The sequence below is a fragment of the Myotis nattereri genome, assembly GCF_964212035.1.
Source record: "Myotis nattereri genome assembly, chromosome: 1".
NCBI classification, from domain to species: domain Eukaryota; kingdom Metazoa; phylum Chordata; class Mammalia; order Chiroptera; family Vespertilionidae; genus Myotis; species Myotis nattereri.
The window spans coordinates 120,537,174-120,563,231 of NC_138075.1; the positions used below are offsets into that span (position 1 = coordinate 120,537,174).

Sequence of the window (26,058 nt, forward strand, 5' to 3'; positions counted from 1 at the left end):
GGGGGGTTAATGAGGGGCGACCAAACAACTGAACAGCAGGCTGCATGGGGTGACCAGGCCAGTGGAAGGGCCGTGAGGGACAACCAGGCTGGCGGGGGGGGGGGGGGGGGGGGGCGTTGGGGGCATCTAGGCCGGCAGGGGGGTGAGAGACAACCAAACAACTGAACAGCAGGCTGCATGGGGCGACCAGGCTGGCAGGGGGATTAGTGAGGGACGACCAAACAATTGAACAAGCCGGCTGTGTGGGGCGACTAGGCTGGCAAGGGGGGCAGTTGGGGGTGACCAGGCCTGTGGGGTGGGGGGGGGAGGCGGGACAGTAAGAGGCGATCAGGCTGGCAGGGAGGCAGTTAGGGGCAACCAGGCTGGCAGAGGGGAGCAGTTGGGGGAGACCAGGCTGGCAGGGGGGGCAGTAAGAGGCGACCAGGCCGGCAGGGGGGCAGCTAGGGGCGACCAGGCTAGCAGGGGCGTGCAGCTGGGGTCGGCCAGACAGGCAGGCAGGTGAGCGATTAGGAGTCAGTAGTCCTGGATTGCGAGAGGGTTGTCCCTTCAGGGGACAGGAGAGGGTGCAACTGGGCTGAGGGGACTCCCCCCCCCCCCCCCCCACACACACACACAAATTTCGTGCACCGGGCCTCTAGTATATAGATAATACTTAACTGGAAGGCACTATAAGTATGTTGCATACATTTTGTCATTTAATCCTTCAAAACAACCTTAATGTTTAAGTGTTATTTTACCTACCTGCCAAGGAATGACACTGCATACCCACTACCAATTTCTGGATTATCTTAGTTACAAAACCTCAGTGAGACCCTACTATGAATCACTGCCTCAATGATGACTAGGCTCTTGTCATCTGCCTCAAACACTAATGGCCTTGTTAAGCATTAAAAAAAAAAAAAAAAAAAAACTACAGCAGAGATACTGATTTGAATGGCTAGAGAATAGTATTTCCTATCACTGTCCTGAGATAATAGATAAGGCTTTTCATAATAACGCCACAACCAATAACTTCCATCATTAACAGTTATTCCCCAAAATGCTCTTTAACAATGTTTACACTAAAAAATACTTTTAGCTTTTTCCACCATCTTGGACCCTGTGAAGGCCTGCTGGGAACAGGACTTCTAAAAGACAAATATGTCTGGAAGACTGTGGTCTTTGAAGGAATATTGTTTTGAAGGATTAAATGACAAAATGTATGCAAGGAAAGGCCATTTTTGCAGGCTATAATGGGGGGAGGTCTCAGGAACAAGAGGGGGCACACAACTCTTCTTAAAATTGAAGGTGTTTATGCTTGAGATGAAACAATTCTATCTAAGCAGGAGAAGTGTACAAAGCAAAGAACAACACAGTGACTGCTGGCAGCAAACCGAGCAAAACCAGAGTAATCTGGGGAAGGGTAACTCGTGCTCATGGAAACTGTGGCACGGTTTGTCCTTAATTGCAAAGCCATATTCCTGCTAAGGCTATAATGAGGCACAGAATATAACTGGACACAGAATCCATGTAATGCTGTTCCCCCCAAGGATTTAAGCTTACTGAAAAGTAAATAAATAAAATGCATTTCAAAAAAAAAAAATACCCCAAACTTTTAAACAAAATATTACCTGGCAATAAGCATAGTTTCCAAGAGCTTTATGAGCTTCATCAATAACTAGACACTTTATTTCAGCAGCAGGACAAGCTCCTCTGGAAAGATCATTTACCATGACTTGAGGTGTGAGAAAAATGACTCTCCTATTGTGCCATATTTCCTTCCTGGTGAAAGCTTGAGTAGATCCTGTAAATAAAAGTGACACTGGGTCACCGATGAGGTACATACACACAATTAATAGCTTCAAAATACTCTTGACAAGCTAGGAGGGTTCTCTGAAGACTGAATAAAGAAAGCAATTCTATTCATTATCGCTGGACCTGCTACAAGTATCGGCATGCTTCGGAGACATTGCGGGTTCAGTTCTAGGCAGCCACAAGGAAGCAAGTGTTAATCATTCAGCTGGTGGAGGCTCGTGCCTACAATTTGTAAAAACTGCAACATCTGTGAAGCCCAAAGCTAAGCGCCATCAAAACGACGGATGCCTGTAGGTGGGGTTTTAGGGGAGGGGATGCCAGATAAACACATGATCTGGGGGCCATTCCACACGGGTCGGGAACTTCCTTAGCTCCATGGCCAGCGGAACAGGTACTTTGCCCTACCAAGCTCCATTTCAAATTAGCCCGTTCTTTCTGCAATACCTGTCATTTCGGCCATGTGGGCCTGCGGGATACCCATCACGCGGTAGCAAGCCTCGATCTGCTGTGTCACCAAAGGTTTCGTGGGGGCCATGAAGACCACCTTGCCCGATGGGAACCAGCGGTAGAAATTGTACATGACCACGGCGGCAATAAAGGTCTTGCCCAGCCCCGTGGGCAGACACACCAGCGTGTTGCAGAACAGGGCGGCCCGGGCGATGTGCAGCTGGTAGTCGCGCACCGGGCAATTGGTAGGGTAAACCCACAGCGCGCCCGCTGAGGCGCAGAACCCGCCATTCTCTAGATTCAGCTGCCGCTCGGCCTCGTACACCGCGACCAGCAACACATCATCGTCCGACTCCGGCTGTGCGTCGGCAGCCTCCGCGGCGGCAGGAGAACGCGCCCGGGAGCGGCCGGGGCTCTGAGGCCGCTCGGTTCCGGAGCTGCAGCTCGGAGACCCGGCGGATCGGGAGAGGCTAGGGCCCCACGTCTGGAAAAGCGTTCTCTGCCGGCCGCTCATTAGGCCCACGGCCCCCAAAGGCTTCTCCCCGGCTCCAGCCCAACCGCTACGGGTCGATCTCCATCGGCTACTTCCGCACCGAACAGTGGGACGCGGGCGGGGCCGAGGCCAGCTTACCCGGTTGAAAATGCCGCCACTGAGAGTGCGTTGGGGAGATGATTGGCTGGCTTCCCGGAAACCGGTGCAGCGAGTCGGGGAGGCGTGCGCATTGTTTTGGAGTTACTTTAAATTTGGTCCCCTTTTTAGTTTTCCTATAGACTCTGAATTTCAGTTCCTTCTCCAATGACTAGGTCTTAGGGCAGTGGTTCTCAACCTTGGCTGCACATTAGAATCACCTGGGAATCTTTTTAAAATCCTGATTTCTGGGCCTCATCCTTCCGAAATTCTGTTTCTTTGTTACTAATGTTGTGGCCTCACCCCATAACAAAGAAACAGAATTTCCGGAGGATGAGGCCCAGAAATCAGGATTTTAAAAAGATTCCCAGCCCTAACTGGTTTGGCTCAGTAGATAGAGCATGGGCCTGCGCACTGAAGGGTCCCAGGTTCGATTCCGGTCAAGGGCACCAGAAAAAAAAAAAAAAAAAAAGATTCCCAGGTGATTCTAATGTGCAGCCAAGGTTGAGAACCACTGGGTTAGGGCATCATTGCTAAAGTGGTATCGCTTAAAATAATAAAAATAAGTAAGCTGGAGATCCCCAGGACAATGGATCCTCATTTTTTTGTGAACTTAACATTATCAATCGTCTACAATGTTCTTATTCCTTGTTGTGTTTTTAAATCAGAAGATAAGGTGAAAAGCAAAATTGTTTCAATTGAATTAAATGTCCTATTTATCTGTCCAGGCTGAGGGGAAAAAATGTCAGGTCTCTTTTTTGCAGTATTAGGAGTGACAACCCATTATCTTCCTGTTTTTATTGCTAAGAGGAATTAAATGGTTTGGTGCTGATATTGTTGGAAAACCCGAAAGAAAAAAAGGTGTTCTGGTGCTCCTTTACATCTTTATAAATATGGTTGGTGTGGTATGTCTACTTTAACAACAGCTTTCTCAGACTTCTCCTCCTACTCAAAACCTGGCGACTTTAACCTCTATAAATCTGTTTCCTTGTATAGTGAGGGAAAGTATACACACATTATGAGATATTTTGAAGATTAATATTAATGTTTTATTTGGTCAAGTTCTGAATTTGCTTTTAGGCAAACTGTTTCTCTTGCGTGAGTCTCAAAAAGGAGATGGTCAGATAAGGGTTGTTTTGATGGACCAGAAATGAGTCAATTTAGGTGTAAATATTTGGGCTAGAACTAGATAAAATGAGAGTAGATGCCTGAAGTCTCTGTTATTTTCTTTAGCAGGTTATTGACTTAAAGGCATAGTAGCCTCTGCCGGGTGGCTCAGTGCATAGCATCAGCCTGCGAACTGCAGGGTCCCAGGTGCACATGCCCGGTTTCGGAGTGTGCAGGAGGCAGCCAATCAATGACTCTCATCATTGATGTTCCTATCTCTCCCTCTCCCTTCCTCTCTCTAAAATCAATAAAATATAAAAAAGGGCACTTTCTTTAAATATATATGTATATACATTAAAAAGGCATAGTAGCCCGACGTTAAAAACAATTGTGGGTAAATATCAGAGGTCTCCTCACAGGGGTTCCAACTAAGAATAGATGACAGCGTGCCATCATCTGCAAGGGTCACATCAGCTGGGTTTTACCCGGACTCAAAAAAGAAGCCCTCAAAGCGCAGCCTAGACGTCACGCAAGGGCCGCCCAGTCTCGCAGGGTGGCGCAGTGGCCCCGCCCCCTCAGCGCCGAGCCGGGGCCACGCCCCTGGGGGCGGGGCCACGCAGCGCCGCGGGCCGGCTCAGTAAAGCCGCGGCAGCGGGGGAAGATGGCGGCCGCTGTCCCACAGCGGGCCTGGACCGTGGAGCAGCTGCGCAGCGAGCAGCTGCCCAAGAAGGACATTATCAAGTTTCTACAGGACCACGGTTCAGATTCGGTACCAGAGGCGGCGGGCGGCCGGGCTGGGGCGGCCGAGGGACGCCTCACCCCCCCGGAGATACCCGTGGGTTCCGTATCCCTCCGATCCCCGCCCTCGTCCCGCGGCCGCTGGCCTGGCAGGCCCTAGAGGCCTCGCGCCGGAGTCCCTCCCGCCCCTCGCCGGCCCTGCTTGCGGGCGGAGCCGCTTTGGCGCTGGGGGCCGGCTGGGAGCGGTCGCGTCATTAGAACCTCTCGGGGGCCCTGGCGTGAGGGCGGAGGCCGTGCACGAGGGAGCCGGGGGACGTGGGCGCCGCGCGGGCAGGGGCGGGGAGCGGGCGGGGGTGGGACCGCTAGGGGTGCGGGCCGTTAGCGGCCTGGGACGGATGGGATTTCCGTGGGAACCATGTGTGCGACTTGCTTTTCTCATCAGTTCCTAATACTTAACACTAATGCATGTGATTTTTAAAAAAAAATTCGTAGCTTTCGCTTTTAACTTTTAAAAACACGGACACTTTACGTGACCTTTTCATCTTTACACTGTGGACGTGTATGTGCCATTCATGTACAGCGGCCTCCCGTTGTTATAAACAAGCGAAGAAGCCTAGTTCTCATTCTGTACAGAGAAGACGCCCTGCGGTTTTTCAGCCTAGTCTCCATCTTAACCATGTCTGGTCACAAGTGCTTTCTTCAGACTTTTCTCCTTCAGAAATTAAGACCATTCCTAGGTCTTGAATTGTTGAACGACCGTCCGGTTGGTTGTGCCCGCGGCATCGCCCCCATCTTATCCGATAGAAGCAGCAGCCGCCATCTGGTTTCTCTACAATGTTCTCATGCTCTTCCAAGCTAGCATTTAGAAATACTGTTTCGGGGTTCTTTAGGAAGGGTGTCGATTTTCACTTCGAGGGGAGTAGGATGATTCTCCAGCTTCCACCTCCATGCTCCTGAACGGGCATCTTGACATCAGTAAATATCGGTCCATCTACAGCAAGAGCTGTGCTCAGTGCTTGGGGCCACAAGGATGAGACAGACAGACCGTGGTCCAGGGATACCGTTTTACCATGTTAGCGGAATTCCTTTAAACCGATTCATATTTCAACTAGACTAGAGTAGACATATCATTTAGTAACATGTTATCCCTCAATACTGTGCTCCAGCAAATTCTTGTAAACACTTGTCATTCCAATGTGGTATCCAGTGTAAAACTGGCTAATTTCCAGAGACTTGGAGATATTTTTATAACGTTCTTTTTAAGAAAATATATTTTATTGATTTTTTACAGAGAGGAAGGGAGAGGGATAGAGAGTTAGAAACATCGATGGGAGAGAAACATCCATCAGCTGCCTCCTGCGCACCCCCTACTGGGGATGTGCCCGCAACCCAGGTACATGCCCTTGACGGGAATCGAACCCGGGGCCTTTCAGTCCGCAGGCCGATGCTCTACCTACTGAGCCAAACCGGTTAGGACTATAACGTCTTTTAAGTGCATATTCTCCACTGTTCACGCACATACTTAAACCTATACTTGATATTCATCAGTTTATTGATCATAAGATATCAAGGAGATATTTATATGTTGGATATTTGGAGCATTTTCTAAAGAAATCACAAGAGCCCTAACCGCTTTGGCTCTGTGGATAGAGCGTTGGCCTGCGGACTCAAGGGTCCCAGGTTCGATTCTGGTCAAGGGCATGTACCTTGTTTGCAGGCACATCCCCAGTACGGGGTGTGCAGGAGGCAGCTGATCGGTGTTTCTCTCTCATCGATGTTTCTAACTCTCTATCCCTCTCCCTTCCTCTCTGTAAAAAATCAATAAAGTATATTTTTTTAAAAAAAAATCACAAGAGTGCTGAAGCAAGTGATTATTTCTGTTTAATTAAAGTAGCCTTTCCCCATCAGCCTTTATCATTTAGAACATTTCTCTAGGAGTGGCAGAGAAAAAAATACCATAGAATAGTATTAGAAAAATTGCTTTATCAGAAGGTTCAAAGAGTCAGAGAACAACAAAAAGAAAATGAGGAATCAAGCAAGGACCATAGGACAGTAAAGGGAGCATTAAAATCCCCATGTTGCATGATTTTAAATTGAAGTTAAATAATTTTGATGATATTTCAATAGTATTTTGGTATCCATTTACCAATTTAGTCTTATATTTGAGAGAAAGGTAATTATATTGTGGATTATCCTTACAACAACCCTCTGACATACATGCTGTGACTAATCTTCCACTATGATATAGAAACTGAATCTTTAGTAAAGCTTAGTCCCTTGTCTAAAACCAGCTAAGATTTTAACCCCGATGGTCTAACTCCACAGCCCATAAATGTAACCACTGTATATCTGACATTGTGTAGCACTGCTGCTCAGCCTGCCAAGAATGGGTGACAGATATTGTGAGATAGCTGTGCCTAATATGGCTGGAGGCCCCCATTGTGCTAGGAGCACCTTTGCCTAGTTACCAAAGTGTGCTTGCTGTATAAATGTGCTTTTCTGTGAGCTCTGATACAGCACTCACAGTATAATATTACAGTCTAGGCATGTAAATCTTACAAGTACTCTATGTTTTTATCAATTTTTAAATTTTTTTGTTATGTAGTAGGGTATAAAATACAATATTTCATTTTTTCCATCATTAGTAGTACTATTGAAAACAATGACTAATATAAAGATCATTTTGTAATTTTAGACCCTTATATGAGGAAAATTGTTTTGACTAACCAGCTTTTTTCTTTATAGTTTCTTGCAGAACATAAGTTATTAGGAAACATTAAAAATGTGGCCAAGACAGCTAACAAGGACCATTTGGTTACAGCCTATAACCATCTTTTTGAAAGTAAGGTGAGTGTTACTGTATTTTACTAGGGACCCGGTGCACGAAATTCGTGCGGGGGGGGGGGGGGTGTCCCTCAGCCTGACCTGCACCCTCACCAATCTGGGAGCCCTCAGGGGATGTCCTACTGACGGTTTAGGCCTGCTCCCCGTGGTTCTCTGCTCTCTGCGGACCTGCCTGCTTGATGCCACCTCAGGCCCTGGTGATTGCTCTCTGTGGGGGCCCTGTGAGGGACTGCTTGCCCCTTGCTTCCATGGCCAGGGGCAAGCAGGGCCCTGCTGTCTGCTCGCTCACTGTGGGGGACTGCTGTCTGCTGGCTCACTGCGGGGGACGTTCCTGCCCCACCCCCGGCCGCTCGGCGCCTGCGCACATAGGCCCAGAGTGGCTGGGGGCGTTCTGGGACCCCGGCTGCCATAGGCTTACTGGCTCAGAGCGGCCTGGGTCCCGAGGACACCCGTCCCCGGGACACAGGCCACTTGGTGCTGGCACACGTGCAAGCAGCCGCCCCACCCCTGGCCACTTGGTGCCTGCGTATGCAAAGTAACACACCATCTTTGTCAGGTTAATTTGCGTACTCACTCCTGATTGGCTGTGGGGTGTTGTGAAGGTATGGTCAATTTGCATCTTTCTCTTTTATTAGTGTTGATTGCCAGAATATTATTTTGAATATTTCCCAAATTAAATTTGAATGCATTTATTTGCAGAATATGTTGATGTTTTTGCACCTGCAAATTTTCTTAATTGTAACCCTAAATAGACTGGCTGTCAAATCTAGTGAGGCTAGTTTGCAGTTTAGCAGGATGTTTTGATATTTTGAAAGGGACCAGATTTTTAAAATAATTCTCTTGTCATTTAAGACAACAAATTATTTTTTTTCCCTTTTAACGAATTCTTAAGGGCACTGAAAAATTATAAATCCAAAGTAAATCCCATTTTATTAATGAACTTAAAGTAAGTTAGACTTATGCTGAGCCTTTAGAAAACCAAATTTTAAGACATTCCCTACTATGTATTCACTATGAGATGACCATCTCCCACAGAAAAGAATATTAAGGAGTTTTTTGAATAATATTCATATCTCTAAGTTATGATTCTCCTTTCTGAATTTATATTGTGAGATGGTTTGAGAGTCGTAATGTGTTGATTAAAATGCTTTACATAAGATTCTTTGTTCTTAGGCAGTTTCTGTTTATTTACACTTGAGTAGTGTAGCCTATATTCATGGTACAGGTAGATGTTCATTTAATTGAAGCTGCATATCTAGATGTCTCTCCCAGCTTTTAGCCAATCCTGAATATGATAAACATTAAAATATTTTCTCTACAGCGTTTCAAGGGTACTGAAAGTATAAATAAAGTGTCTGAGCAGGTGAAAAATGTGAAGCTTAATGAAGATAAACCCAAAGAAACCAAGTCTGAAGAGACTCTGGATGAGGTTTGTATATAATATTTTCTTATTTAGTTCTTTTATATATATATATATATTATTGATTTTTTACAGAGAGGAAGGGAGAGAGATAGAGACTTAGAAACATCGATGAAAGAGAAACATCGATCAGCTGCCTCCTGCACATCTCCTACTGCGGATGTGCCCACAACCCAGGTACATGCCCTTGACCAGAATCGAACCTGGGACCTTTCAGTCCGCAGACCGACGCTTTATCCACTGAGCCAGACCGGTTTCGGCTTTATTTAGTTCTTATGTGAATTTGAGAAAAATATTTATTTTGCAGCCCTGATTTCTCATAATAAGGGGTAGTTGAATATGGCCACTTAACAGTAAGCCAAACACTAATTTGTAGTGTATTTCCCTTAGGTGTACTGAATCAGAAAAAGGCCTAAGCTGTGGGGGCCTGGTGGGGAAGCCTAAGAACCAGTGCTTTACAGTCAGAAAGCCTTTCCTTTGATATGCCTCTAGCTTTGTGCTTTTTTTGTTGTTGTTTTTTTAAATCCTCACCTTGGGATATTTTCTTTGATTTTTAGAGAGAAAGAGAGGGAGGGGGAGAGGGAGAGACATCAATGTGAAAAAAGAAACCTTGATTGGTTGGGGCTGGAGATGGGCCCTAAAGATAGGTATGTACCCTGACCAGAAATCAAACCCGGGACCTTTCTGTGTACGGGATCATGTTCCTACCAAATGAGCCACACTTGCCAGGCCTAGCTTTTCTTTTTATATTGCCTCTATGTCTGTCCAGAACTTCTGAGCTTTCAAAGCTATTTTAAGATCCTCATTCTATAGCCAAGTTGGACTGAGTGAAAGAAACTTCATTTGGTTATTTTTAGCTTTTTCAAATGTACATAGTGTCCTTGGCAATAGAAATAGTCCAGTCCTTTCTGCAGGGTATAAATTCATCTTCTAATCTTTACCAACCCAGGTTTTATATATTGGTACAAAGATGTGAAGACCCAGATAAGATCATTTCTGCAAATGGACAGCCTTCATGGAGCTAAGGACAGCTTTTAGAACAGCCTCAGTAGAGCCGAACTGATTATGATCTTGCCACTCATTCCCGGCAGTCTTAATATTAGTGATAATAACCTAATGATAATATTGCTAGTTATTGTAAAGAGGTGTAGCCTATTGATAAGGTGAAGCATTTGGGTATTAGTGGAAAGAGTATAAATAAGATCAGGTATAGAAGTGTAAATGTTTTATGACTAAAGCTAGTTAATTTGCATAACCTTTTCCTGTTAGTTGAAAAGCAAATATTAATGTTTGTGGAAAGGTACACAGCAATTTTGAGGTTTATCACAAGTGTATAATTTAATACATGTTATACTAGTCAAATATTGAGCAGCTAATAAGGTAAATAGAGGTATAATAATTACTAAAAGGGTTGTAAAGCAATTGGCAACATAGTTTACCTTACAGAAAATTAGAATAAGGGAAGTGTATCATTAAAAGGTTAAAAGAGACTTACAAATAAAAGTAAAAGGCAGTAAGGGCTGAAGACAATCCAGAGAGATCCTGTGAGGGTCCTAAACTATCTCTTTTTATTTATTTAAGACCTATTTATTTATTTATTTTTGGATTCGTGAGTTAATGTCAGAACAACTAAAAATAAAGTGTAAGTGACCGCTATTCTTGACCATAATCTTGTGTCATATAAACTGAGTTACTCCCACCGGTTTTCATCTTGCATTTGCAAATAGTAGCCTTCAGGGTTTTGTGATCATGTTCCTCTTAATGACATTTTTAAAATATATTTTTATTGATTTCAGAGAGGAAGAGAGAGAGAGAGAGAGAGAGAGAGAGAGAGAGAGCAAGAGAGAGAGAGAGAAACATCAATGATGAGAATCATTGATCAGCTGCCTCTTGCATGCCCCCTCCTGGGGATCGAGCCTGCAACCCGAGCATGTACCATGGACTGGAATTGAACCCAAGACCCTTCATTCCACAGGCCAACTCTCTATCCACTGAGCCAAACCAACTGGGCAGGACTTCTTTTCATTTCATTTAGCTGGCCAGCCTGAACCCAATTATGTGCTCTCATTGTCTTCCTAGCACCTGGATTCCATAGCCTCTGGGCCAGTACTTTGCTGATTCCTGCTGTCTGCTTTCTCTGTTCATGCCTAGTGACTACTGAACAGGACAGTGTAATTCTAGACCAATAGACTTACTAAAGATTCTTGAGCATGGTATGGTTTGCAGAATATTACTTTAGAAAACTTACTAGAATAACTATTTGGGCCCTGGCTGGGTTTTCTCAGTGATTAGAGCACTGGCCTGGGGAAGGCTTAGTATGATTTTTTTTTTTTTAAAGGATGTTAAAACCTCAGTATTTTTTATATTGACTACATGTTGAAATATGTTGAATGTATTGGTTTAATGTGGAACTAAACAGCTGAAAATTACATTTGTGACTCTCAGTGTATTTCTACTGGGCAGCATGCATGACATTCAGAGTCTTCCAGTGTCTGGCCCCTGCCCAGCTTCAGATTTACTATTTCTATAGAAATACTCTTCAGCCACAAATGGCTGTTCATTGTCTACAAAACTGCCCTTTCCCACTTCCATCCTTTATTACTTACTTAGTGCCTCTTTTAATTTCCCTACTTGTCAGTTCTATATCCACTTTATCTTAGCATCCTGTGCTTCCTCTACAGGTCTTTACAACATATGTAATTATAGACATGTCTGTACTCTGCTAGAGGGAGGGCCAGTAACATGTCTGCCAATTCACCTATGTATCTCTAGTTTCTAACACATAGAACATGCTCAAATATTTCTTAAATTAATAATAGGAGCAGTTAGGTAATATATTCTCATTTTTGGAGGCTATGATGTGATCCAGTTCATTGTAATTGAATGATTACTCTCAAAGTCCCTTTATCTCTGGGTCTAGAAGTACCTAGGTCAGACCCAATCTTGGGAATATAGTTCTTTTCATCACTTTGGACTAAAAAATTGCTGCAAAGCCAGGAAATTACCTAAGAGCCAGGTTCATTCAAGCATATAACTCCAGAACAGCCTAAGAACTGATGTGACTTCTCACCATGAGCCAACCAGATTCTTGCAATGAAACCCAAAATCAGATTAAAAATCAGATTAAATAACTAGAGCAGCATTTCTCAAAGTGTGTTATGTAAGTCCCAGAAGTTCAAGATTGTTTTCCTGGCATCATTAAAACTTGTACGTGTGTCTCCTACTTTGATTCACAGTATATATTATTAGCTAATGACAGCTTTGAGAAGTCTTGCAGAATGGAGGTATATTTAACTTTGAATCATGTTTTCCAAACTTAATTATATTAGACTCCTTTTCTTCTAACAGTGTTAGCAATGCCAAGGAACGAGTGATCCATAAAAGACACTTTGTGAAACAATGAATGGAGGCTATTAGTGGGCAGATGGGCACCTTCACTGTTAAGACTGAACCATAACTACCAAATGTGTGTTTGAATTATTATTCTAGGACCTCTAATGTAGATAACACAACATGTCCATGTAACAACAAATAGGAAAACAATAGAATGACATTAAGATTTAATTAAATGTAGTTTTTGTTCACTAATGAGACATTGCCTTTCAAATATTATGTAATTTACATATTCTCACATAATAAACTAGAGGCCCGGTGCACGGATTCATGCTCCAGTGGGTTCCTTCGGTCAGGCCTGCGGGATCAGGCCGAAACCGGCTCTCTGACATCCCCCTAGGGGTCCCGGATTGAGAGAGGGCGCAGACCAGGCCAAGGGACCCCTACCGGTGCACAATTGGGACCCGGGAGGGACTCCAGAGGTTGGCCAGCTAGGGTGAGACTGCGGGAGGGCTCCCGGACATGTTCAGCCTGTGTCAGTCTCAATTGGCCAGATAAGCAAGCTAACTTACCGGTTGGAGCATCTGCCCCCTGGTGGTAAATGCATGTCATAGCGACTCGTTGACCAGTTGACTGTCTGCTCCCTGGTAGTGAGTGCATGTCATAATGAGCAGTTGAGCAGCCTTGGCATATCATTAGCATATTAGGCTTTTATTATATAGAATATATGTAGTCATTCCATTTTGTAGCTTTAAATTTTTTTTTATTGCCCTAGCTGGTTTAGCTCAGTGGATAGACTGTCGGCCCAAGGACTGAAGTGTCCTGGGTTCGATTCCAGTCAAGGGCACAAACCTCAGTTATAGGGTTAGGTCCTTGGCCCTGGTTGGGGCACATGCAGGTGGCAACCAATTGATGTGTTTCTCTCACATTAGTGTTTTTCCTTCTCTCTGTCTTTCACTGCCCCTTCCACTCTTCCTGAAAATCAATGGGAAAATATTCTTAGGTGAGGATTAACAAAAAAAAAAATTCTTTTTTAAATTAAAATCCTTTTCCCCCAGCACAGCTGATGTGTCTTGGTGGTTGAGCATCTTCCTATGAACCAGATCATGGTTCAATTCCCAGTCAGGGCACATGCCTGTGTTTTGGGTTTGATCCCCAATAGGGGCCATGCAAGAGACGGCCAATCAATGATTTTCTCATCATTGATGTTTCTATCTCTCCCTCTTCCTTCATCTCTGACATCAATAAAAATACATTTTAAAAAATTATTTCCAAATTTGTGATATGTCTATATATATAGAAGTTCAGCGACCGGAACGACTGGAATGACTGGTGGCTATGATGCGCGCTGCAGCAGCCAACCAGCCTGATCTGCCTCCCATCCCCTGGCTGGCCCGGCTCCTCGATTGGCCCCCAACACCCTGGTCAGAGGCAGGGCCGGCTGCCACCTGTTCATTGCCGCCAGCCCAGCCCCCAGTCGGCCCCCAACACCTTGATCGAGTGTGGGGCCAGCCGGCCAATGCCCGCGGTCCCTCCCCCCGCCAGCCCAGCCCGATGGGGCCCCATTGGGCGACCAGCCAGACCCCACCTGTGCACAAATTTGTGCACCAGGCCTCTAGTATTACTAGATTTTTGTCAAGTAACCATTTTTAAGGCATTTGGTTTTTCTGATATAAAAATAGCATGCTATTGCCCTGGCAGGTGTGGCTCACTGGTTAGAGTGTTGGCCCAAAGGGTCTTGGGTTCGATTCCCAGCCAAGGGCACATATCTGGGTTGTGCAGTCGCTCCCCACCCCCAGTCAGGGAGCGTGCAGGAGGCAAGCAGTTGTGGCTCTCTCACATGGATGTTTTTCTCTCTCTCTCATTCCCTTCCTCTCCCTCACTTCCACTCTCTCTGAAAAAGCAATGGAAAAAATATCCTCAGGTGAGGATTAACAACAACAAAAATAGCATACTATTTTTATTTTATTTATTTATTTTATATATATATATATTTTTTTTTTCTCTCCCAGAGAGGAAGGGAGAGGGAGAGAGAGAGAGAAACATCAGTGATGAGAGAGAATCATTGATCGGCTGCTTCCTGCACGTCCCATACTGGGGATCAAGCCTATAACCCGGGCATCTATCTTGGATCAGAATCAAACCGGGGACCCTTCAGTCCAAAGGCCAGTGCTCTATCCACTGAGCCAAACCAGCTAGGGCACATGCTATTTTTAAATACAAAATAACAGAAAAGGATAGAGAGTACAGAATATAATTCAACACCTTGAAATAAACATATTTACTATTCCAGAATGTTTTCTCTTAACATTTTTATGCATATATTTATTTAAATAGTTGAGACATGACTGTAGTTAGAACTATTTGTTTTTCCCTTAATGTTGTAAGAATTTTTCCACTATTTTTTTCTTTTTATGTTTTCTTTTTTTCTTAGGATTTTTCCACTATTAAAAATATAAAATTTTATTATCATAAAATGTGGTTATTTTGCTATTATGGATAATAGTATATCTGCATAGGGTAACTGCATAAAGATTTTTTTCCTAAGATTCAAATTACTTCTTGAGCATATATTTCTATAAATGGAATTACTTGTTACACTGTAAACATCTTTAAATTGTATTCCAAAGAGATGATTCCAGTTCACACTGCTACCAGTAGACACCTGACCATTTATAGTGCCATAAAGTAAGCTTATAGTGGGAGTGTCAGGGGAGAAGGTAATGTTTACTTTTATAATGCACATTTTACTCAAGCTATAGATGTGACTTCCTTTTGATTTAGGATGGCCGCTTAGCTTTAGTTCAAAGTGCTAATCCTTAAAAGAGGATAGGGATTTTTACCCTATCCAGGCCTTACTTTTATCTATAAAAGATGGGGTAAAAACTGTCAGATTGCTGTGAAATTAATGAATTGACATAAGAAAATGACTTCTATAACACCTGATTTCCATATGTTCTTGTACTAGTAAAATAGTTAAGAGCATGGGCTTTATATTCAAGCTGCCTGGTTTCCAATTCTGCTCAGCCACCTAGGAGCTGTAGGGCCTTAAGCAAATTACTTAACCACCCAACCCTTTTGTTTCCTTATCAGCAAAACAGGGATAACAGTTACTACCTCACAAGGAAGTGAAAATTAAGTCAATTTATTGTAACAACTATGCATAGTGCCAGGTGGATACTTGAAATATTGGGGAATCACTTTGTAAACTATTTTGCTATACACCTGAAATTGATACAAAATAATATTAAATGCAAACTATAATGTAAAAATAAAAAAATTTTAAAGGAAAAAAACATAAAAATGTAAATATAGAGTAGGAAAAAAAGGCAATTTTTAAAATAGATTTTTTTATTGATTTCAGAGAGGAAGGGAGGAGAGAGAGATAAAAACATCAATGATGAGAGAGAATCATCAATTGGCTGCCTCCTGCACATCCCCACCAGAGATTGAGCCTGCAACACAAGCATGTGCCCTGACCAAGAATGGAACTTGACCTCCTGGTTCATATGTCAACTCTCACCACTGAGCCACACCAGCTGGGTGAAAGAAAGGCAGTTTATGTAAGGCATTTGGAATAGTGACTGGCACATAGGGCATTCGATAGATATTAACTATTAACATCAGTAAAGGTTATTATCACTATTACTTGGGTATAGTGGAAAAAATAGGGGTTTTTGATTCAAACTCAAGTTCATATTCATTTTCTACTACTCACTAGCTCTGTTGCATAAATTCCCGGGACCTCAGTCTCATCTGCAAAAATATGAGTAGGTGATACCTTCCTTCAGAGGATTGTTAGGATTAAGTGGGATGTTATGTGTTAAGTGACTGGTAAACAATAGGTGTTTAATATCTCTTACTTCCTTTCCCATTACTAAATGTTTTATACTATACGATTTCTATATATTAAATCTGTCTGAGAAATTGCTTTCCTCACAATATATGAATCACCATTGATTAGATTAGCCTTTGGCTAAAAAAAATTAAAGAGACCCTGATAATCCTGCTTTGTTCTATGAAATATGCCTGTTATGGTAATGTCTGTAGATAATTTCATTCATTGTGTGAACTTCTTTTCAAGTTCAGAAACAAATCCAACACAACTATTCATTCTAATTTTACATATATTAAAAATGTTTAGTAATTCTAAAACCACTGAAATCTTTAAGAAAATGTAACAATACTTTATTTAATGCCTTATGATTTTTTTTTTAAATATATTTTATTGATTTCTCACAGAGAGGAAGGGAGAGAGATAGAAAGCTAGAAACATCGATGAGAGAGAAACATCGATCAGCTGCCTCAGCTGCCTTCTGCACATCTCCCACTGGGGATGTGCCCGCAACCCAGGTACATGCCCTTGACCGGAATCGAACCTGGGACCTTTCAGTCCGCAGACCAACACTCTATCCACTGAGCCAAACCGGTTTCAGCTAATGCCTTATGATTTTAATGGAATAGTAATATTTCTAACCTTGGGGAATAACTGGATTCATTTTATGGTTTGTTGAATAATTCACAGAATTGTCAAAAAAAAAAACACCCAAAACTGGTTTCCAAGAAGCTGAAAGTTATTGGAAATTAAATTAATAAACATCCTAGTTACTAATATTCTCATCACAGACTTGAAATGAGATAGTGACTTCAACTCATAGAGGTGGACCAAAGGCAAAATAGTTTACCAAATCTGTGAAACTCTGTGACCAGACTTAGGTCACAGTTGGCTATTGATTGATTTTAGAGGGAGAGAGAAACATGTATTTGTTGTTCCACTTATTTATGCATTGATTGGGTGATTTTTTAAATTGATTTTGAGGGAGAGAGAAAGGGGGAGAGAGAGAAACACCGATGTGAGAGTGAAACAAGGATTGGCTGCCTCCTGCATACCACTGGAGATCAAGCCTGCAACCCGGGTAGGTGCCCTGACCTGGAATCAAACTGGTAACCTTTCAGTGCATGGGACAACACCCAAGCAACTGAACCACACCAGCCAGGGCTTGTTTGTTGATTCTCATATGTGCCCTGACCAGGGATCGAACCCACAACCTTAATGTATTAGGATGATGCTCTAACCATCTGAGCTACCCAAGCAGGGACAATTGGCTATAAGTATTCTGTCATCCTTCTAAAAGAAGGACATAAGTTAATAAGTATGTATGTATTGTCTGTCTTTGTTTTTAGGGTCCACCAAAATATACAAAATCTGTTCTTAAAAAGGGGGATAAAACCAACTTCCCCAAAAAGGGAGATGTTGTTCACTGCTGGTATACAGGAACACTACAGGATGGAACTGTTTTTGATACCAATATTCAAACGAGTAAGTCTAAATGTAATCTTATCTTTTTGGCTTTAAGGCATTATAAAATATTTGTAGATGAGCTGTTAGCAGTATCTTTTTGTTGGCTGTCACTTTTTTCCAGAAGTCTTTTGCACCTGTGATGTACTTGGAAGAGGTCTCTTCAGTTGACTGCGTATTGGCTGGGTAAATAAAGACCTCTTGGTCATTGAAAAGCAAAAACAAAGAAGCAGCATAGACTAAACTTGGTTGATGTCCCGAAGTTAGACTTTAGTATCCATACTAATAAAAGGGTAATATGCTAATTAGACTGGACATCTTCTGGACATCCTTCTGGACAAAGCCATGGTTGCAGGGGCAGAGGGAGAAGCAGTTAGGGACGATCAGGCTAGCGGGGGGGAACAGTTAGGGAGCAATCAGGCCAGCAGGGGGGAGCAGTTAGTGGGGCGATCAGGCCGGCAGACAGGTGAGTGGTTAGGAGCCAGCGGTCCCAGATTGCAGGAGGGATGTCCAACTGCAGGTTTAGGCCCAATCTCTGTGGGATCAGGCCTAAACCAGCAGTCGGACATCTCCCAAGGGGTCCCGGATTGGAGAGGATGCAGGCTGGGCTGAGGGACACACACACACACACACACACACACAGTGCACAAATTTCATACACCGGGCCTCTAGTCTATCTACACTAATAAAAGAGAAACATGCAAATTGGTGTCACTCCGCTACGCCCACCAGCCAATCAGAGCGGCTATGCAAATTAACCCACAAAGGTGGTGGTTAATTTGCATACGCAGGCCCCGAACGAAGACTGAAGGCTCCAGCCAGAGTGAAGACTGAAGACTGAAGAGGCTTGGCTTCTCTGCTGCGGCTGCCGTGAAGCCAAGCCTCACTGCGGCCAGACCAAAGGCCTGGGTCCCGTGTGCCAGAGGAAAACCGGTGCCGGCAGTCAGGGGAAGGCAGGCCTATTGCACAAAATTCATGCAGCGGGCTTCTAGTCCTATCTAATAATAGAGAAACATGGTAATTAACTGTAACTTCGCTACCCTTCCCATTGGCTAATCAGCGAGATATGCAAATTAACTGCCAACCAAGATGGCGGCCGGCAGCCAGGCAGCTGAAGCGAACAGGAGGCTTGCTTACTCCAGTGTTGGAGGAAGCCAAGGTTCCCCGCCTAACGCTGCCGGCCTCTGAACTGCAGTCTAAGCAACTATGTTGCAATTATAGAACCTAAACAATCCCCAGAAACCTGCTTTCAGCTGGCCGGGCCTCAGAGCTGGAGTTGCAACAGTGTTTCAATTATAGAACCCAAACAAACCCAGATCAGCAGCCAGGGTCTCAGAGCTGGAGACGAGCCTCAGAGCTAAAGCCGGCTCTCAGCTCCAGTGACTGCCATAGAAGGTAAATAAATCCCAGGATTAAAAAAAAAAGAAAAAAAGGAGAGGTTGGGAGCTTCAGTCACCTGCCAGCCTGAAAACGGCCCTCAGCCCCTCACCCAGACTGGCCAGGCACCCCAGTGGGGAAACCCATCCTGAAGGGTGTGTGACCAGCTGCAAACAGCCATCATCCCCTCATCCAGGCTGGCCAGGCACCCAAGCGGGACCCCCACCCTGAAGGGTGTGTGACCAGCTGCAAACAGCCATCATCCCCTCATCCAGGCGGGCCAGGCACCCAAGCGGGACCCTCACCGTGTAGGGGGTGTGACCAGCTGCAAACGGCCATCATCCCCTCATCCAGGCTGGCCAGGCAACCAAGCGAGACCCCCACCCCGTTCCGGGACACCCTTCAGGGCAAACCAGCCGGTCCCCACCCGTGTACCAGGCCTCTATCCTATATACTAAAAAGGTAATATGCAAACTGGCCCTAACAGCAGAAGGACTCGGAATGACTGGTCACTATGACACACACTGACCACCAGGGGGCAGATGCTCAATGCAGGAGCTGCCCCCTGGTGGTCAGGGCGTTCTCACATGGGAAGAGCTCTGTTCAGCCACAAGCCAGGCTGATGGCTGCCAGTATAGCAGTAGTGGTGGGAGACTCTCCTGCCTCCTGAGCAGCACTAAGGATGTCCGACTGCAGCTTAGGTCTGCTCCCTACTGGCAAGTGGGCATCCACCGAGGACTTCCGGTCTGCCAGAGGGATGTCTGATTGCCATCTTAGGCCCAATCCCCCGGGGAGTGGGCCTAAGCCAGCAGGTGGTCATCCCCTGAGGGGTCCCATACTGCAAGAGGACACAGGTCTGGCTGAGGGACCCTCCCTCCCCCCCATGTGCACAAATTTTTGTGCACCAGGCCTCTAGTCTAATCTAATAAAAGAGAAACATGGTAATTGGCGTACAACCGCTACCCTTCCCATTGGCTAATCAGGGAGATATGCAAATTAACTGTCAGCCAAGATGGCGGCTGGCAGCCAGGCAGCTTGAAACTAACATGAGGCTTGCTTGCTTCAGTGACGGAGGAAACCAACATTCCCCGCCTGCCTTGTAGGCCTCTGAGCCTGCAGTTTGAAACATTTTAACAAATATAGAAGCTAAAAAAAAAAACCAGAAACCACCTTTCAGCGAGCTGGGATCTCAGAGCTGGGTCAGAGCTGGAGTTATACATTGTTTTGATTACCTACTTTCAGCAGCGGAGGCCTACGAACTGGAGCCTCAGAGCTAAAGCTGGCCCAGAATTAAAAAGAAAAAGAGCAGTTGGGAGCTTCCGTCACCTGCCAGCCTGAAAACAGCCCTCAGCCCCTCACCCAGAATGGCCAGGCACCCCAGTGGGGACCCCCACCCTGAAGGGTGTGTGACCAGCTGCAAACAGCCCTCAGCCCCTCACCCAGGCTGGCCAGGCACCCCAGTGGGAACCCCAACCCTGAAGGGTGTGTGACCAGCTGCAAACAGCCATCATCCCCTCACCCAGGCTGGCCAGGCACCCCAGTGGGGACCCCCACCCTGAACCAGGACACCCTTCAGAGCAAACCAGCCGGCCCCCAACTGTGCACCAGGCCTCTATCCTATATAGTAAAAGGGTAATATGTCTCCCAGCACCGGGATCAGCGGAGCCGAGAGGTCTCCCGGCACCGGGATCAGTGTGACGGGGGCAGCGCCCAAACCCCCTGATCGCCCTGCAGCTCTGTGTGTGACGGGGTGGGGCCACATCCTCCCTATCCGCCCTGCTCTGTTCGTGACAGGGGAAGGCGCCCCAGCCTCCTGATCAGCCCTGCTCTGTGCCTGATATGGGGGAGCTCCCCAACCTCTGATCGCCCTGCGGCTCTGTGTGTGACAGGGTGCGGCACCCCAACCCCCTGATCCGCCCTGCTCTGTGGATGACAGGGGGTGGCGCCCCAACTCCCCAATTGGCCCTGCTCTGAGCCCGACCAGGGGCTGCACCTAGGGATTAGGCCTGCCCTCTGCCACCCGGGAGCAGGCCTAAGCCAGCAGGTCATTATCTCCCGAGGGGTCCCAGACTGTGAGAGGCACAGGCTGGGCTGAGGGACCCCTACTTCCCCCCGTGTGCACAAATTTTTGTGCACCGGGCCTCTAGTATATATATAAAAGCCTAACATGTAAAGTGTCTCCTCGGGAGTTGGACCGACCGGGAGTTCGATCACTCAGTATGATGTGCGCTGACCACCAGGGGGCCGGCACGGAGTGAAGGGAGGCCCTTGGCTGGCAGCTGGAAGGCCCCAATCGACCCTGATCACCGGCCAGGCCTAGGGACCCTACCCATGCACAAATTTCATATACCGGGCCTCTAGTGTTAATGTAAAAAGCAGGATACCTTGCATTAGTGGTGTAAATATAGGTCCTTTTCCCTCTCCACTGTTTCAACCATAATCGTTTCGTGTTTTTTAATTACATATTTTTTATTGATTTCACAGAGAAAGGGAGAGGGAAAGATAGAAGCATCAATGTAGAGAGAATCATTGATTGGCTACGTCCTGCACGATCCCTTCTTAGGTATCAAATCCACAACCCAGGCATGTGTATTCCTGGTTCATAGGTGGACACCCAACCACTGAGCAACACCAATCAGGCCATAATTGTTTTTGTATCAAAAATTTTCTTTTAAAGTATTTTTTAAAACATATTTTTATTGATTTCAGAGAGGAAAAAAGGAGAGATAGAAACATCAGTGATGAGAGAGAATCATTGATTGGCTGCCTCCTGCACACTCCACACTCAGGATCAAGCCTGCAACCCGGGCATATGCTCTTGTCCAGAATTGAACTCGGGACCCTTCAGTCTGAAGGCCAAACTCTACCCAGTTCAGCTAGGGCAAGAATTTTCTTGGTAAATTACCTGGCTTTCTGCATTTTTTCCAAATGCACAGTATTATAAGTTCTGAAATTAAGTTACAGACTTAACCCTTTTCGGTCCAACGTGGAAGCTGACTTGACAGACCAGGTGCTAGGAGCAGGTCCAATGTCGAGGCTGAGACACCGCAAACCGGTTCAACATTCAATCCCATCAATTAATTTGGACCAGACTGTTTGAATTCCAGAAATAAAATTGGACCGCAAAGGGTTAAATCCCTGTTTTCCCATTGGAACTTAATTTCATCATTAATTATAAGGAAAATTTGTTTTACAGGTTCAAAGAAGAAGAAAAATGCCAAGCCTTTAAGTTTTAAGGTTGGAATAGGCAAAGTTATCAGAGGAGTAAGTAAAAAATGGCAGTGTGTCAAGAGATTCTGGCACATGCTACTTGTGGCATGGTACTATAAAGAATTAGGATTGGGGATATCATGAAAACAAGCTTTGGAGTATGACAAATTTGTGCTATCATCACCAACTGTTCTGGCACAAATTAGTCAGGTCTCTAGGTCTCAGTTTCCTCATCTATAAAATAAGGACTGTACAGCCTATCTCAAGGTTACTCAAAGATTAAGTGAACATAATTTAAATCATGTAATATAGCAGAGACTTCAATATTCCAGCCTCTTATCTTTTCCTTCAAAAATTAATTTTTAGTGTGTTTAGCTTTTTAAATTTCTTGTAGATTCTTGTAAGATGTTGCATGGCTGTTGTACCACTTATAACATGATCAATAAAGGTAAAATATCTGTTCCACTGAAGTACTAATAAAAGCAAGAGTTTGTTCTATAGCCCTCACCTCTCACAACTTAGGCTCAAACACCAGAAAATCTTTCAAACATAAGTATACCTTTATCCAATTTTCCCTGTGAGATAACAAGAAAACTTTGAAAAGGGGAAGTTAGCTGTACCTGACCACTGCAGTGTACAAGAAATGTAAGAGTAGTACTGATTATCAGCTTCATTGAATCGGGTTGTCATGCTAGGGCCCACTTATTTTAATTTGTCTTTTTACTCAGGACACCAAACATTAATAACTGAAACACATGTTTAAATGAAGTTATAACAACCTTCAGTGTATTTTTTTAAGTCTTAAAATATGATTCAATCATATCCAGAGCCCAAAACATAAAATAATTTGGAACTAAAGGCTTAGTTGGAAATAACCTTAATGCTGCCTGATTATACTAAGTTGAGAGCAATTGTCAGGTTGAGCTATTTTTCTATTTTTATATCTAATTTGCTTACTGGTAGATTTCTTCTAGTTTACTTTCTTAATTTTCAGTATTTGGCAAATCTCTGTCCCTTGAACCTCATGAACAGTTACATTTCAACAGAGTATACATTAAGTCATATTATTCTATATCCTTTCATTGTATTTATTTAACTATTTTTGGTAACTGGCTTTAAGATCCAAATTTGGACAAAATGTAGCAGCAATCCAGAAATCTCTCACTTTGAGTAGTTTCACCTTCTACAAAATATATTAATGCTCTAGCATGTACTTTGTCTTTAACCATTATGACTCCACTATTAACAATTTGGTAATCTTAAGATAGTTTTAGAGATAGTACCTGTTAGTTTATCCTTATAAAAGTAATTTCAGAAATTTGTCCAAGGATATAATAGTGTAGCAAAGAAATTATAGTGCTAATAAACTAGTTTCCATGTTTCCACATTACAGTTTACAAAAGTGCTTTTACATTATATCATTTAAGGCATTTGAGTATTATATTTAAAAAAATGGTTTAATATATCCTTTTTTCATTGAGGAAATAAAGGACAATGATTTGAGGACTCTCCCAAGGGCATTACCATTTATGACATAATGAAATCCAGAAGTAAAATGTTTTTCTGTATATAACCTTACCTGTCTTCTGATTCCACATGTATTTTTGAGAATCATTAGTTTGATTCTGTATTCTTGCCTTTAGTGGGATGAAGCGCTCTTGACTATGAGTAAAGGAGAAAAAGCTCGACTAGAAATTGAACCAGAATGGGCTTACGGAAAGAAAGGACAGCCTGATGCCAAGTATCCTTTTTTCCTTTGTAATTAAAGGAAATACACTAAAAAGGATCACCTGAAGAAGGTATGAAAGATGCTATCTAGGTTAACCTCCAGATCAGGAATCCTGTTCAGACCGGAATTCCTGATTTAGATGCTTTTGTGTCAACACCTCCAATATAGACAATACTGGAGGTCCGGTGCACAAATTCGTGCACGGGTGGGATCCCTCTGGGTGGCCTGCAGGGATAGGGCTGAAACCTGCAGTCCAACGCTGCCTGCAGCTCCTACCTGCTTCTCCAGCTCATCCTGGCTCCACTGTGCCTGCCACAGGCTCATGTCTAATCAGTCCCTATCGGGAGAGACTCATGTTGCAGTAGCAGCACTCACCAGCCATGAGCCCTGCATCTGGTGCCCTCCCAAGGGAAATGGCCTGCAGGATTGGGCTGAAACCAGCTCTCTGACATCCACTAAGGAGTCCCAGATTGTGAGAGGGCACTGGCCAGGCTGAGGGACCGAAGGAGGGCTCCAGGGCATGTCCAGGCCATCTCGCTCAGTCCCGATCCCAGCAGCAAGCTAACCTACTGGTCGGAGCATCTGCTCCCTGGTGGTCAGTGCATGTCATAGCGAGCAGTTGAGCAGCCATAGCATATTAGCATATTATGCTTTGGTTGTTCAGTTCTGCTCTTTGTTCTATTTGCATATTACCCTTTTATTACATAGGATTATGTTATGTATTGGTACAAAGTATTCAAACTTGAGCTGGAATATCCTTTCTTCCTCTTACTCATGCTCTTAATTTTTAAGATGTAAACTGTGAGATTTAAGTTTTCCTCTATGACAGGCAATTGTTTGAAGGGTTTACTTTAAGGAGTTAAGATGCCCAATACAAACAACTGTAGCATATTGTAGAATGCAGATATGTCTCATGGTATTTTTGCTACAGTGTAATTTCAGGCAATTATAAAAATGGAACACATGTTGGGGATTACCAGTTGTGAAATGAAGGAGAACATGGGTTCAACATGCTGTAAGCTTTTGTGATCAATACTAATGACAGTATACTTTTTTCTGATAAAAAGAAAAAAAGAGCCATGACTCCAGACCATTCCACCAGAACTAAATGGTTACTAACAGCTAAGTGGGAAGGTAGTTTTTTTGTTGTTGGTTCTATTCCCATTGTAAGTTTGGAAAAAAAGTTTTTGGAAGTCCTCTGTGGTCTTATCAATTAAAATTATTTGGGAATATAATAGTCTCTTCTAAGCCTATTAAAATGAGTTGGCTAGCTGCAGCTCTCTCTCTGTGAAGCATGTTAAGATCAATCAGATAAAAGTCACACTCTTCTCTAAACTCACCATTTTAAAACAGCAAATATCAGGTATTAACTCATATGAACTTTGATTTAATATATACCCAGCTAGATTGAAAAAAAAATTTTTTTTTTTTGAATACTGAATAACAAGTTTTCATTAAGTGGTTGCTAAATTGGGAGTACTAGTTAGGCATCCAGATAAGGAAGATCCCAGCCAAGCTAAAGCCTAGTCAGCCTATAATTTCTATTTATAAAGGGATCTCTATTAGGAACCACTATGCTTGGAATGCATTAGCCTATGAGTCAGCTACAAAGCCTTTTTCTTTGTAGTTAATTGCCAATATCCAGTCTACATAATTCTAATTTTAGACTAAGATTATTGGGAATGAGAAGCAATTTTATCATATTTACCTTAACTTCTTGAACAGAATCCCACCAAATGCAAAACTCATTTTTGAAGTGGAGTTAGTGGATATTGATTGAAACAGCAATGCTTCTGATCTAAAGACATCAGCCACAGCCTTGAAGAAAGTTACGTAACTAATTACAGCTGGTTACTATTGTTATGGAAGTGAACTGGAAAATTCATAGTTACGTTAGAACTTGTTTACTTTCTCCCAAAAATTAAGAAATGTAATCTGGTATAAATCCCTGCAGTTTAAAATATTTTACTACAGCTGTGTAAAGTACTGGTTAAGGAGAACTTTTCCTTTTACCTCATGTTGTAAACTAAAAGGCTCAATAAAAATGTACCCAATGTCTTGATTTGTTTGGTGTTAATGTTCTGATTAGGTTAACCAGGACTAAGGCTTCATCAAACCAGGGAGCAGCAGTC

General features: G+C 43.8%; 2 protein-coding genes across 3 annotated transcripts in view; one reads left to right on the forward strand and one right to left on the reverse strand.

Annotated features, from left to right (window-relative positions):
- The window catches only part of FANCM (FA complementation group M), a gene marked incomplete at both ends in the record, with an annotated part of 85,125 nt that extends 82,370 nt beyond the window's left edge, over positions 1-2,755 (reverse strand). For both annotated transcript variants that reach the window (XM_081087250.1, XM_081087249.1), the window contains 2 exons: positions 1,611-1,783; positions 2,239-2,755. In XM_081087250.1, coding sequence (XP_080943376.1) covers positions 1,611-1,783; positions 2,239-2,755 — 690 coding nt within the window. The remainder of the gene's footprint in view (positions 1-1,610; positions 1,784-2,238) is intronic.
- A 1,821-nt stretch (positions 2,756-4,576) lies between these two features.
- On the forward strand, positions 4,577-25,984 carry FKBP3 (FKBP prolyl isomerase 3). Its single transcript, XM_081087287.1, has 7 exons — positions 4,577-4,745; positions 7,460-7,561; positions 8,880-8,987; positions 17,496-17,631; positions 22,184-22,251; positions 23,841-23,938; positions 25,652-25,984. The coding sequence occupies exons 1-7, from the start codon at positions 4,638-4,640 to the stop codon at positions 25,704-25,706; spliced, it is 675 nt and encodes a 224-aa protein (XP_080943413.1). The 5' UTR covers positions 4,577-4,637; the 3' UTR covers positions 25,707-25,984.
- The last annotated feature ends 74 nt before the right edge of the window (positions 25,985-26,058 follow it).